This window comes from Myotis lucifugus, unplaced genomic scaffold, assembly GCF_000147115.1.
Source record: "Myotis lucifugus unplaced genomic scaffold, Myoluc2.0 scaffold_507, whole genome shotgun sequence".
Taxonomy (NCBI): domain Eukaryota; kingdom Metazoa; phylum Chordata; class Mammalia; order Chiroptera; family Vespertilionidae; genus Myotis; species Myotis lucifugus.
In genome coordinates, this window is record NW_005871555.1 from 236,100 (window position 1) to 250,347 (window position 14,248).

General features: G+C 56.3%; 1 protein-coding gene across 2 annotated transcripts in view; it reads left to right on the plus strand.

The window, feature by feature from the left end:
- Positions 1 to 12,783, plus strand: part of RGS5 (regulator of G protein signaling 5) — a 31,431-nt gene extending 18,648 nt beyond the window's left edge. Inside the window, exons 3-5 of one of the 2 annotated variants that reach the window (XM_006103773.3) lie at positions 1,894 to 1,955; positions 6,636 to 6,802; positions 8,536 to 12,783. In XM_006103773.3, coding sequence (XP_006103835.1) covers positions 6,701 to 6,802; positions 8,536 to 8,697 — 264 coding nt within the window. In that variant the 5' untranslated portion in view covers positions 1,894 to 1,955; positions 6,636 to 6,700 and the 3' untranslated portion in view covers positions 8,698 to 12,783. Of the gene's footprint in view, positions 1 to 1,893; positions 1,956 to 6,522; positions 6,563 to 6,635; positions 6,803 to 8,535 lie in introns of those variants that run through there. The other variant, XM_023745002.1, reaches the window with a different exon arrangement.
- The last annotated feature ends 1,465 nt before the right edge of the window (positions 12,784 to 14,248 follow it).

Consider the following 14,248-nt stretch of genomic DNA (forward strand, 5'->3'; position numbering starts at 1 on the left):
GGACCAGCTCCCCCGCCACACCCGCAGGAGGCGCACGTCCAGCGCTGCGCTCAGCCACAGCCTTGCAGACCAGCGCCCTCGGTGGTCATCAGAGCTGCATCCATGTTGTTTCCCAAGAAGTCAGGCTTAACGAGGCCGCAGATTCTGAGAATCAGGCAGGACGAGCCTGCGTCCCCCCCCGCGCTCATCACAGCCTGGGCTTCGGGCTGCGGGCATGAGTCTTGCTTGGCTGCGTCCCCAGATCAGTTTGCACTAATCCAGCCCCTGAGTGGGCTGTGCACGTGTCCTTTCCAAGAATTTAATCACATGAACAAGGACAGGGGAGGTGATGTCGCTTCAGGAGAATATTCACATAATCAGGGAGGATCCGGGTGTGAGGCAGGCCTGTTCCTTTCATCCAATGGTTTCATGTCCTGCTGTATCTACCCACGATCCACGGAGGCTCGGTGGGCTTCTAGAATATGCAACACCTCACTCACCATGGAGGGAGGGAAGGTGTGGAAGCCTCGGTCAGAAATGTCGGCGTGAATCAAGCAGAACAGGACCGGCTCTCAGGGGGTGCGGGGGGTGGGGGGGCACAGAGAGCCAGGAGGGTTCAGGCCACTAGGAACCAGGTCCTTTTCTGGGTAGAAAAAAAATGAGACAGAAGAATAAAGGGACACATTGGCAAGCCCGCTTCCCACCCCGTCCCCTCCTGCGCTCCAGCACCCGGGGCGGGAAGGGGGTCGCTTGCAGAATTAAATCCCCAGGAATGAGCATTTTCTATCTCTGATGCCTAAGCTTCTTGCCAGGAAAAAAGAAGAAACCCCTAACAGTATTTCACCAGAATTGCTACTCTCAGTAGTAAAAACTTAAAACTCTATGAAAAGTCACAGAATTATGACTCCAAATCTGTACATGTTCTGCCGGGAGGCAGGCAGATTCGAACAAGTTATTCTAGCACTTTAGCTCAAAACTCCACGGCCACCTCACTCCCAGCAAAAATGGAGGCCAGACGTGAGCTCAGGCAGCAAAGCTAGTGGTAGCATCCCCTCATCCACCTCGCTGCCAGTCTGAACAATTAAAGCCCTAGGATACTGTGTTTAAAACCAGAAGCAGGAGTTTTCCTGGACTGTCTGAACAATAGGTACACAAGAGCTAAGGAAACTCCTATTTAGGAAAACGCCTTTAACTGGCTTCACTATGCTCATGAAGGCCTGGTTTGTCTGCCTTGATGCAATGTGATGATGAGGAAGTCACGTTGTAACCTGAGCCTTAGAGCAGGTGAGTCCAGGAGGCCCCAGCCAGCCCAGCCTGACCGTGACCACCCGCGGGGAAGTCAGGTACTGGCTGGTCTCCTGGGAGTCCGCCAGGAGGGCTGTGCCGCTCCTGCTCTCGTGGGAACCACACTGCTCCTCAGAAGAGGGGCCCTTGCTCAGGCACTAGCCGGTCCTCACTGGGCAGGGAAAATGCACCCAGATTTTTAAAGTGTGGACTCGCCACAGAGACGTTCCATCGTCCAGAGGCCCCGAGGAGGTGGCGGCGGCCCTGCTGTGGCGGCCGTGCCCTTCGCGGGCCGAGCCAGGTGGCTGGCGGGCACGGTGGGACGAGAACGTGGGCTATCCCTGCGGGGACCCAGGCTTTCATTGTTACGTTTAGGAAAAAACACTTCCGTGAATGTACACGAACCACCACACAGCTCCGTGGCAAATAGACTCCACGTCTAAGAAGGGACAGACCTGACCACATTGTCCAAAAAGAGGTGAACGTGTACAGACAGACGCTGAGGGAAGCCCCCTCAGCACACGCAGTGTGGGCAGGAGAGCAGCTCCGGCTCCCTGTGCTGTGGACGGGCCTGGCTGCTGGTGTCTGTGCCCACTAACGGCGTCGCCTCGTTCTGTCTCCCCGACCCAGGCCGTCGCCGGAGGAGGCCCTGCAGTGGCGCGACTCCCTGGACAAGCTCCTGCAGAGCAGCTGTAAGTCCCCACTGGGTCTGACCAGAGCCACGAGGGCTGGAGGAGGGGACGCATCCCAAGGCCGCATCCCTTCCCCCTGACTTGGTCGTTTCTTAAAATTTCCAAAGCGACCTCAGCAAGGGCGGGTGCCGAGGGGTGTGGTGAGGACGGGAGGGTGAGTGTCCTGAGAGCCAGCTTACGTTCATGTCCTGTCCGCTGCCCTGTGTGCACGTGTCCTGGCCGTGTGCCCCTTCGAATGTTCATCAGGAAAGGAGCCCTGTCCTTGCAGCTGAGCCTGTGGTGGGCTAATAAGGACTGAGAGCAGGGTCAGCCCATGGACGTGGGGCCCGGGCGCTGCTCATGCTCTGTGACCCTCTGACCGGGGCTGTGGTGGCCCAGCCCGGCTTCCCCGCTGGCAGCATGCCTTTCAGAGCTTCCTTCCAGCCATGACTGAGGTGTCAGCGAGAACTGCTGCCCAGGCAATGCCAGTGCACGTGGGCACACTTCCCCTGACCATATCCCGCGCATTCCCAAGGCTGACGGGATCGAGTGCCATTTCCAATGTTCAAGACTCTCCACGGTGCTCTGGCTGGTCTGCCATCACACCGCCTGCCCCGTCGGCCGGCTTTCCCGGCTTCCCACGGGCGAGCCCCTTGCAGTCACTGCTTTGCATCACATCTTTCCTGCGGGAACCGCCCTCTCCTGTCAAAGTGCATAGACGGGGCCTGCCCTTCCCGCCGCCTCTGAGCCTCCAGACACATTTGTCTGCACATTGTCTGTGCCCCTTAACGCTGGCCACTCAGCTCAACATGTGCTACTCTGTGTTCCGTTTAGAGTCGTTTCCCTCCTCCTGTAGAGTACAAACGCCTGGGCAGCTAGGCCTTGGCCTTCTGACCCCCATTACTTTACAACAGGAAGTGCACAGTATGTGGAAAATAAATATTTGCTGAATAGTTCACTCTAGACATTATTCTACCTAAGATATCGAACCCGTATTTCCCCATATTCACCGCAAGAATGGAATGTGACGTTTTGTTTGATGCTTTGCAAAAACAAGGATTAAAAAACCTTTTCACAGGATCTTCATGACTAACGGGCAGAGTACATAACAAATAATGTGTGTTCAACTGTATACGGATATTTTGTCTTGTTTGGGTGGGAGAGTTTCTGCTTACCAGCTCAACATCTCAAGGCAAAACACCAACTCTTCCAATCTGGAACTTTCTCAATCATTGTTGATTCTTTTTAGGGTTTGTGCTAAACAGAGTGTCCTGCCCTGACCTATAGAGTGCCCGATAAATGTTTAGTGACCTAATGGGTGATAATGAATCCTGTTGCTTCTGAAACCCAAAATTCCACGAGGTCAACTAAGAGGAAAACATTTATGTTTATCAGCTGACTTCCTCGCTGTCTTCGGCAGGGGCTCTGGGTCGGGAGCCAGCTGGGAGGCGGCAGAGTGATGCATGGTGAGCTAAGTGCCCTGGGGCCGGGCGTTTATTGCTGGTGTCCAGAAACCTGAGAATTAGCAGAACTATTTCCATGTTGTCAGAACCATTGAGGAGAAGGGGTGTATAATGCGCACGGTTCCCTGTCAGCCATGGCAGACGCTGAGGGCGGGTAGTTTCGTGGTTTAGGCTTCGGGGGATGAAGCTCCTGGGATGAGAAGATGGGGGAAGGGCGAGTGAGGCAGTTGGTGATAACACCTCAGCATCCGCTGAGGGACTGAAAGTCTTTCAGTTTGCAAACCGGTGTGAGCTTAAGGCCAGAGATTCTGCAGTGATAGTTTCTACGTCTCAGAGGGGAACATATATGTGCATGTGTGTGTGGCCCACTCATTAGAGCGGCTCTGGGATAGTCGCCGACGTCACAGCCCAGGGTTCCCAGGGGAGGACCAGGCGGGTCTTGGGCTTCCTGGCAGATGCCTGACCAGGTGCGCCAGGAGGTGTCGGAGGCTGTGCAGCTCAGCAGAGAACAGCCTGCAGATTGTCAGGAATGTGGGGAGGGGACTCTACTGGGGTGTGGAGTGGGCCGGGGGCTGGGATGGGCAAAGAAGACACGTGTGTTGCTTGCAGAATAGAGACATGTGGTCTGGAGTCTGTTAAAGTCAGACCCACCAGGACTTCCCCAGGAGTAACAGAGAGCATCTCTGAGGAATGAGCCAGAGGTTAAAGAGGGAAAGGTACACGGGGGGAGGGTGTCAGAGGGTCCTCGTAGGGGCCGCCAGAGAATCCTCAGAAGCCAGATGAGGAAAGAACAGCTTTAAACACCCCCAGACCAACAGAGCACAAAGCCATTTCATGATTCTGGGCTTGAAGTGCGTCTATGGACAAAAATCCTTGAAATAATATTGTGGGGTTCAGTGCGCGCCGCGACGTCAGCGCCCAGGCCCAGACGGGTATTTCCAGCTCATTCCGCTGTGAGCATCGTCTGGGAATCCTGGCGCTGTCCTCGGGATGAATGGTGTGTGGGGCACTGGAATTTTCTCTCTCCCTTTTACAAAGAGGCAGAATAACTCTGAGTGCCCGATGGAGCTACGGCAGGAAATTGGCCACAGACTCAGTGAGGCTGTGTCCTCCGGCCTCAGAGCCGATCCTGTGAGAACTCAGCAGGCTGTCCCGTCCGCACTTCCGGGCAGCTGGAAAGTGCCTGGGAAGGTTCCCATTCCCACAGGGACTACCTGACACCTTTGTTTAAGAAACATGAGCCCTGGACGGTATGCCCAGTGGTTAGGGAGTCGGCCCCGCACTGATGGGTCGAGGGTTCGATTCTCAGTCAAGGGCACGTACCTGAGTTGCAGGTTCCATCCCTGGTCAGGGTGCATGTAGGAGGCAACCAATCGATGTGTCTCTCGCATCTTTCCCCGTCTCTCTGTCTCCCTTCCACTCTCTCTAAAATCATCGAGAAAAATATCCTCAGGTGAGGATTAACACAAACGAACAAACAAAAAAGAAACAGAGAACGGTGAGGGGAGAAGTGGGCCTGGCTCCCGCAGCACAGCGGGTGACAGCACGGCCCTGGGCTGCAGCGAGCCGCAGGCAATGAGAGGGAGAGAGGGAGCCGCCCACTGCCCGGGCCACCAGTGAGACGGTTGTAGGTGACTTTCCAGCCAGGCTTCTAGAGGACATTGCTTATCAGAGCTGCCCTCGCCAGGCGTATTCTCAGGTGTGCAGTGGAGCTGCTTTCAGGGTCAGCACAGGGAGGGGGTGACATGAAGTGTCTGTTGAAATCCAGGTCATGGTGCCCGGGCCCAGGCTCGCTATCATGGAGCATCCGCCTCGTTAGAGGTGGACGCGGTTGCAGGGATTTCGCAGGGCACGGAGACCATGAACGTATCCAGCCGCTATTGACAGCAGGACCCCATCTGTCCTGGTTTAACCCTCACGGAGCTGCAGCCTGTTGTAGAAATCCCTGTGCTTGGCAGCGACTAACGCAGGGACAGAGTCTGTGAAAAGGAGGAGACCAACTCGAGGAACGGGAAACAGATGAAATTAGGTGGAAGGAAATGAATTCAGTAGGAAAATGTTCCCAGCTAGAGCTACGAGCTTGCGGAAGGTCTGCTGATGGGGCAAGTGAGGGGGAAACCGGCCCGATGTCCTGGGACAGTCACTCCCGCTCCGCTGGGAGGGCCGCGTGTCACCACGGCTGCCATTGGGAACGGTCGGTGCAGCTGGCACCTCTGCTCCTCCCTTTGGGACCTTCCTGAGGTAATAAATGGACGTGGACTCTATGCAGACTTGTTAGAATCGCTGCCTGAGATCTGTGTTTGTAGAGAGAGAGTCGGTCAGCTCGAAAGAGGAGGAGGATCATGAAGACGCGCGTCCCTTTATTCCGTGCGGGCGCCTCCTCCCCCACTTCGGCTGCTGCCCGCCGTGTGTCGGTTACAGTGGAGGGTAGGACACAAGCAACAAACCAGCAGAGGAGGCATCGGGCCCGTGTTTGTGTGTGGCTATACCTTTAACACGTTTTAAAGATCGATGTGTGACTGATGGCCCGGTCACTACTCGGTGGCACGTTCCTCGCCACTCCCACCCCCTTCAGGCCTGAACCGCAGGCCCCTCCTGCGGGGGCAGGGGCGGCCCCTCTGTCACTGTTCCTCGATCCTGGTGTCCCCTTCATTGTTACATGCTTTTTGTGTTTCTTCATCTTTTCCTGCTTCCCCAGATTCTACCCGCTCCCTTTGGCAGAACCGTCTGTTTACTTATAATGACTCATCCTAGCGCCTGAACTACGCAGACATCACCTGTAGAAAGAGAAAACGGGGTGCTAGTCAGCGTTCCTGTCACTTTCACTGCCAATCCGTTTCCAATGCAGTTTCTAATGGAATCCTAAGCGAGCGAGTGCCAAGTGCACCAGGTCACAGCGCCCTGGATGCGTACGCTGGTCAGCCTCTCCGCAACACGGACACCGGCCTGACACCCCAGCTCCGCCACCTGCCAGCTGCTCCCTAAGGGCACTTACTGAGCCGCTCTGGCCTCGGCCGGAAGATAGGAGATTAATTACTCCTGCCTCCTGGGTTCGTAATGGGAAGTCCACGCGTTCACATTTGTAAGGCTCCTCCTTAAGTGACAGAGATCGGTAGTAAGGAAGCCCAGGCCACAGCAGGACAGTGACGGACAGATAGGTGACAGGTGGGTGAGAGACAGAGGACAGGGAGATGATAGGTACTGGATCCGTTTCCTCCATGACCTTCTTCCTTGCTAGATGGACTCGCCAGCTTCAAGAGCTTCCTGAAGTCTGAATTCAGTGAGGAGAACCTGGAGTTCTGGATGGCCTGTGAGGACTTCAAGAAGACCAAGTCAGCAACCAAGATGGCTGAGAAGGCAAAGAAAATTTATGAAGAGTTCATCCAGACTGAGGCCCCTAAAGAGGTGGGTCCTGGGGGGCTCTGGGTGAGCGTGGTCCGTGAGGCTCCCTCAGCGACGCCCCGGGAAGGGGTCACCCCTAGGAAACGGGGTTTGGCCACCTTTCTTGAGCACCTACTGGGTGCAGGGGCGGAGCAATGCGGCCAAGCAGCTGGGACCATCCTGCCTGGACGCGCAGGCAGCGTGGTCTCACTCAGCAGCAGCAGCAGTGACACCCGAGTGTGGTCTTGAGTGAGTCAGCGGGTCCCTCTGAACCTAGTGCCCTCCTTCAAAAAGAGGGGGAGTGAAGACAACTGGCAGGGCTGTCAGGATGGCATTAGGCTGTGGATGTGAAAGCACACACGTCAGAGTCCCAACTAGTTAACACTAGTGAGTGTTCCTACCTCCTATCATTTCTCTCTTCCCCTTCCCTTCCCTTTCTTTCCATGTAAACTCATTTTCCCCTCCACCCTCCTGCATCCCTTTGTCTACACCCCCATTTATGCATTTATACTCTGGTCAGGGCAGCAGGGTACCTGCTCACGGAAGTCAGATTGTTGCCAGATGGCACAGTTGGAAGACAGGCTACCATCAATTGGCCACCAACAACCAGATGTGTGTTGATTTCAGAGAAGCTCTGGGGTCGGGTACCTGCTCTGTGTGGGCTCAGGATGCCACAGCACAGCTGTGCTCGGTGTTGGTCAGATCTAGGACCACGCTGCACTCCTTCACCCAGTCGGGGATTGCAGCCAGCCCCGCGTGGTCCGAGGAGCCCGTAGGTGGGCAGCCATCTTCTCTAGGTGATGCGAGGGGCTCCCCCGATATCCCTTTCCTCCATACGTTCTCCAGACTCTGGTTATGAATTAGTCATCACTAATCCTGTTTAGAGGTGGATGTTTGAATGTATGGACCACGCGTAGACCTTACTACCCACAGGTGAGCCCCTCCAGGAGTGCAGGGAGGAGCACGGTGTGTAGGGGCCTGTGGGTCAAGAGGGGGAAGAGAGAGTCCTGGGGATTACGGGGTTCCATGCTGCGGTGGAAATTAGCTTGGGCTCCTCTGCAGGCCCCCCCCCCCCCCCCGCCCTCAGCCTCCCAGCCTCCGAGGAGGAGCCAGGGCTCTGGCCACACTTTCCCTTCCAGCATGAGTCTCTCTTCATGATGTCATCACGGACATGAGTTCCGTGTTAAATCTGACACACAGTTCCCTACTTCCTGGGATTCCCCAATTTAACCTTCCTTCCCACCAACTCCGTTCCTCTTCATGGAATCCAGGCGAGGGTTCCTGGAAAACGTTCTCAAGTCCCTCATTCAAACATGGGTGTTGTCAGGGAAACGAGGCCCTGGGAATGCAGTTTCAGCATGGGTAGGACCTGTCTGAGTTACCAGCACCAGCAGGTGGTGGCCCCGTCTAAGGACGGAGGCCTCATTAAATGGCCTGCCTCCAGGCGAGACCCGTGGGCACCTGGATTCAAACACACCCCTTAGCTCTGTGACTGTGAAGAAGCCACTTCACCTTCTCACAGGCAGGCACCCCCACCCCCCCACCCCCCACCCCGCAGAGGAAAGGCTGAGTGCTGGGCCCGAGGCTTCGCCGCGGCAGGCGCACAGCGGCGGGGCCTGACGCCCGGTGCGTGTCTAACTGGCCACGTCCTAACCCGAGCGGCCTTTCCCACGACCTAGGAAGTAGAAGCACGGTCCTCACTTTCCGGGGGAAATCCCCGTCCCTGCCCGCCCTGACCGGCCTGTCTGCTGCCGCAGGTGAACATCGACCACTTCACCAAGGACATCACAGTGAGGAACCTGGTGGAGCCCTCGCCGAGCAGCTTCGACGTGGCCCAGAAGAGGGTGCACGCCCTGATGGAGAAGGATTCGCTGCCCCGCTTCGTGCGCTCCGAGTTCTATCAGGAGTTCATCAAGTAGCCGCGCAGCGGCCGGGAGAGTCGTCCTGTGAGTTGCTCCTCCACGACCCCTGCGTTCCCAGCAGACGACTCTCCTCCCTCCAGGCTCTGCTCCCCGACACCCACCGGGCCCGGCGGCTCACATGCTCTGCCAGCATTGTCTGAAAGGCTTCTTTCCCACTGTCCTCGTCCTGCCCCCACTCCTCACTACGCGCCACTCAGATCATATGCCTGAGAGGGCGCTGCTGCCAAACCCGATCAGCACAGGCAAGTTCTGCCCAAGGCAAGGGACCATAGGAAGCGCCGGCAGCGCTGAGCGCGGCCGCGTTGGGAAGGCAGGGACCCCCCCACCTTGGTCTGGCAAAGCACAGGGTGGAGGCTGGCTGCATGAGGTCACGGGTCTTGTTGTTTGAATTCTGATCTGGGGCGTCACCCGCCAAATCATTTCTGACCTTGGTTAGTAAAAGCTGGCAAGAATTTTACGAGGCAGCCACTATCCAATTTCTTAAGCAAGTTATTTAAAATGTTGATCTTCCCCTTAGAGAATCCTTATGTAGCTGGAGGTTATAAGCAAGAGATACAATAAGGAATAGGTTGTGTTTGTACATCATCTATGTGAGCACAATCGATACCGATTCTTCCCCAGGCCTCCCCAGATGCCCCCATAAAGTTCCAAATTCTGTATGAAATCCATGACCTGAGATCGGCAACGGGCTCTGTCATAGCTGCATCTCTTCTCCAGCGTGCGGGCCCACAGAGTCCATGTTCGCGTTGTCTCCAATCCGCGCCCGTATAAAACTCTGACATTTCAACACCAGACCGCAAACTAAAGCAGCGGCTGTTTCTCACCCCAACGTCCAGAGGGCTGGATACGAAATCGGGAAATCCCATCCCCTGGAGCGACTGACGCCCTGGTCGCTGTCTGTTCGGTAAATGCCGATGACAACACCCCGTTGTCTTTGGAAAGTGGACTTGACTGATGTGGGGGTTTGTAAGTGAGCGAGAGCTTTAAAATACCCTGCATTTTGCCAAGTAACACCCCTTTAGCCACCCCATTCCCCCCCTGTTCTGCCGTGTTAGTGAATTGCCACCACAGTGCATGCAGCCCCGCCCGCCTCGCTGCCCGTGCCGCCTGCTGAGTTCACACCTCATTCCGCATTTCACTGTGTGAGTCCTGGGTGGGCCGTCTTCGCTTCAGTAGGTCTGATTAGATGAGTCATTATTTACCTGACGGAGTGATAAGGAGAATCACAGCAAACCCAGTAAGAGGGTAACCAGGGGAGGCCCCTGAGTGAGTTCAACGAGAACGTGCTGGGAAGGGCTAACGAAATCCTGACTGTTCCGCAGAGGGTCCCCTTGCTCTGTGCTGGCGCCTGCCCCCCTCTCCTTCCCGTGTCGTTCGCGCTCCTGCAGCTGTTTCCTCAGAGCAGGAGCGTGAAGCCCTTATGTCACCGCATCCGCCTGCAGGAGGGTGTAGGGAGGTTCCTCCTGTTCCTGTCCCCTCGAAGGCTGCCTCGAGGCCAGAGCCTTCTGCCCGCTGCCAGGCTGCACGGGCGGCGCAGGCCACTGCCAGCCCCGTCCCTGTGGGGTGAGTGGTCACATTTGTCCAGAAAGCCCCTTCAAGGACACGCTGTCACAGCCCTGGACAGTAAGGCGACCACACAGCAGGGCAGCGCTCGGGGACCTCCCGCACCTCCTCCCCCGCGTCCACACCTGCCGTTAAATCCCAGCCCTTCACCTTCTCACGCAGCCGGAAGCCAGCAGCCAAGGGGCTAGGCCAGGCATTTTCCCTTGGATGCCAAAACATTTTTAAGAACATTTTAAATTTACTTAAAAATTCAGATATGTTATGCACATGTTTGAAAATGCCCAGAGAATCAGCTAGATATTATAGGGCTTGCCCAGAGGCTCCCAGTGACAGACGTGGGTGGTCGGAACCCGGTGGACCTCGAGCCCTGCCCTGCCAGTGTCTGGACTTGTCGTTCACCTTGCACACGCTGACCCCTGGAGGCAGAGGCAGGAGACCCCGAGGGCAGCTGTGGAGGCTAGAGAAAGGAACACCTTCCAGGCACACGGTGACATGGGTACATACATGTACATACAACTTAAAATTTCAAGCCATAGACACACACGAAGCTCTTCACTGTATGAATACAATGAGGAATACAGATATCACACCCCCTAATAAAAATTGCAAACACATCAAAGTTGCCCTAGAAAATGTCTTTGAAATCTTTTGGAAGTATTTTTAAACTTAGAAAAAAGAGAAAAAAGAAAAAACTGTGTTACTAGGCATCTCCATGGTAACACAAAGACAATACATTCTTTTATTCTGGGCAGTTAGACAACCTGGGATGCCCTTCCTGGGAAAGAAACAGTGCACCACCTGCCTCTCGGTGGTTCCGCCCGCCGACCCCTCCCCGAGGAACCCCCTGAGGAAGGAGGGCGGTGCGGAGGGTGCGGGTGCAGCCAGCCAGCCTGGGTGCAGACAGTGGTCAGGGGAGCGGGGGCATCGTGTCTCCTTCTTGGGGGGAACAGGGTTCGGCCAGGGACGCTGTCACAGAGTCTTTCTGCCTGGGTTGAGGTAGTTTTAAGTTGAACCAGAAGCAAGACTCAGACTGTGGATTCTGTGTTCCATGTTTGTCTACTAAAGCAGTACTTGTTCATATGAACACCCTACTCACTCACTCACACACACACACACACACACACATACATGCCACTCACTCCCACACACATACGCCACACATACATCCACACATGCACCCGTGAGTGCGTACACATGCGCACACACACATACACTCACACCCATACATGTGTGCACACACAATCACATTGCCACACACGTCCTTCTCCCAGACAGACCCCTTCAGAAATCCAGAGCTCACTAAGGCAGTCCCATCACTTTGCCTTCAAACCAATACAATCAGACGTCTGGAAGGATCCCGCCACCGCAGCCCTGAGCGCCTGGCGCTCTGCATAGCGGGGGCTGAAGGCGGTTCCAGGTGTTAGAGCAAAAAGAAAGAGCTCTGCGAGGACAGCCTCCCACTCTGACCCTCTGCAGCCTGTGCTGCCGGGCTGGTGTGCACACACTCCCGTTCAGCCGGGAGTCAACCACCGTCTCCCAGAGAATGAGCACCAGCCGTCCAGGACCTTCAGGGAAGCCTGCCCAGCAGCCCGTCGGGTGAACTAACGAGCGCCCGCCGGGCTCTGCCACGCTGCCCGCCCCTCACACATCCCACCATTGGAGAGTCACGTCGCAGGCTAACCATTTCTCAGGGAAGTCATTCCCTGCAGCAGGCCCTGGACCCTGTGCCTGGGAGGGAGCAGGTGTGGGAGAGAAAGGGTCGTGGGAAGAGGGGAAGGAGAGAGGAAGTGGTGAGGAAGTGAGTGTGGCCCACGGAGGAGACAGGTCAGAGCCACTGGCTTCGGGATTGAAAAGCAGCCTCCCCTCGAGGTCCAGGTCCAGGTGCAGGTCGCGGGAAGGCACTGCACGACTCAGCACAGCGGGGAGGAGCCCCACTCGAAATCCTGGGGCGTCTTGCTTAGAGAAAAGCGACCTGGAGCCCACTGTCCCCATCAACAGCAAAGGGTGAGCGCGGACTCTGACACCCAGGTGTCCACACCCAAGGCCCAGGCCACCCGCAGGTCCTGGACGTGAGGTCCGCGGTGTCCTGACGGGTGTCGCAGAGCAGACCGCCTTCCCTGGCCGTCGCGCTCTCCGCCCCGTCGCACAGGTTGTACTGGACGGAGCTGCGATGCCCTGGAAGCGCCAACCCGCCCAGGGCAGCGTGCGGCTGGGGGTGCGGAGGGGTTTGTCACTGGGCCGGAGTAATTGGAGCATTTAAGTCACAGTATCGGGACTCAGGAAACTAAATGTTTAAAATGCTGCACCTGGCAACTCACCTTCAGGAGACGCAGCTCGGAGCAAGGCTGGAAATGAAGGTTTTGGAAACCCATTGTCAGATTTCATTTAGGAAGAAATGTGTTTATCTTCTGATTTTATATCTAACACACTGTGTACTGCGTGACTCCTGCTTTTTGGTAAATAAGGCACCGCATGACTTTGTAACCGATCACATATGTTAATTAAATATGTACCCAGCCACAGCCTCGTGCGAGTTCTTTCTGACTCCTGAACATTCTTTATGGGAAAATCCCTTCAGATGGATGGCCTGTCTGGTCACTGTGCTTCTACCGCCAGGTGAGCCCCACACCAGCTGGGACAGCTCCCGCCCTCGCCACCCTCACAGGCCCAGCAGGCAGGCTAGAGCGGGAGCAGCCGCGTGCCCCATTCTCTCCACGCCATTGGCTGCTTTCCCTTGGATTCCGGGGGACCCTGCTGTTCCCAGCCAGGACGGCGGAGCACCCGGGGTCACATGGCTCCAGTGCTGACTGGCACTGCACAGCCATCCTCTCGCCTCCGCCCGGGGCTAGTTCTGTGGCCCTGGGCTCAGTGCCCTGATTGACTAGGGCAGTGGTTCTCAACCTTCCTACTGCCGCGACCCCCAATTTCATTGTTACAAATTGAACATAATTAAAGCATAGTGACTAATCACAAAAACAATATGTAATTATATATGTGTTTTCCGATGGTCTTCGGCGACCCCTGTGAAAGGGTCATTCGACCCCCAAAGGGGTCGCGACCCACAGGTTGAGAACTGCTGAACTAGGGGCAGGGCTGAGAGCATATGTGGGGGGTGGTGGGGGGAGCAGATCTTTCCTCAGAAAGAAGCCGGCCGGGAGCAGGTCTATGGAGGAAGGACCACGAGGCCCCTGTGGACACAGGTGGCTGGACAGACCAAAGGGTCTGGCTGGTCTCTGACAGCTTCTCATCCATTGCCATGATGCAGGGCCCCTGAATCATTTTTATTCTTCTTTTTCTTTTCATTTTTATGATCGTGAATGAGTTTCTGAGAGTTTCCACCAGGAAGTGTCGCCCACAGTGGAGCAAGGCTCTCAGGCCACTGTGCGAATCAGCAGCAGGCGTAGAGGTCAGACCAATACCCTCCAGGCTGCTCAGTCCACTCGCCCAAGGGGACCCCGTGCACCGGGCAGCGGGCGGGGATGCTTGGCTTGGACCCCAGTCAAATGGGCTCCACGCAGAGCCGGCCGTTCAGAGCTCCCGCCCCGCACTGCGTGTTCGCAGTGAGCAGTCTCTCGGGAATTATTTCGCCCACAAATCGCTTCCCAAAGACCTTAACCGACCCCCCCCAACACACACACACACACACACACACACACAGGCACACACAGCCTCCAGTGCGCGCTGCACCAACTCAGTCCCATCGGGCAGACTCCTGGGCCACATCCCAGGCTTTTCTACCTTCTGGTCAAGCCCTACCTTCTCAGGATTGAACTCTTCCCGCAGTGAAAGCAGGGCCAGAACTTTATTAGGGGGCCATGCTGGTGAGGAGCAGCCGCGGCTCCCTGGCCTCAGGGCAGGCCTGTGCGTGTTCATGAGTCACGTTTCCAAACCAGGCCCTGTCCAGGTGCTCCGGGCGCCTGGGCTGCTGGCTGTGACATGGGCACCTGCCTCGCAGGCCCTCACCCTCCTGGCTCCCAAGCAGAAC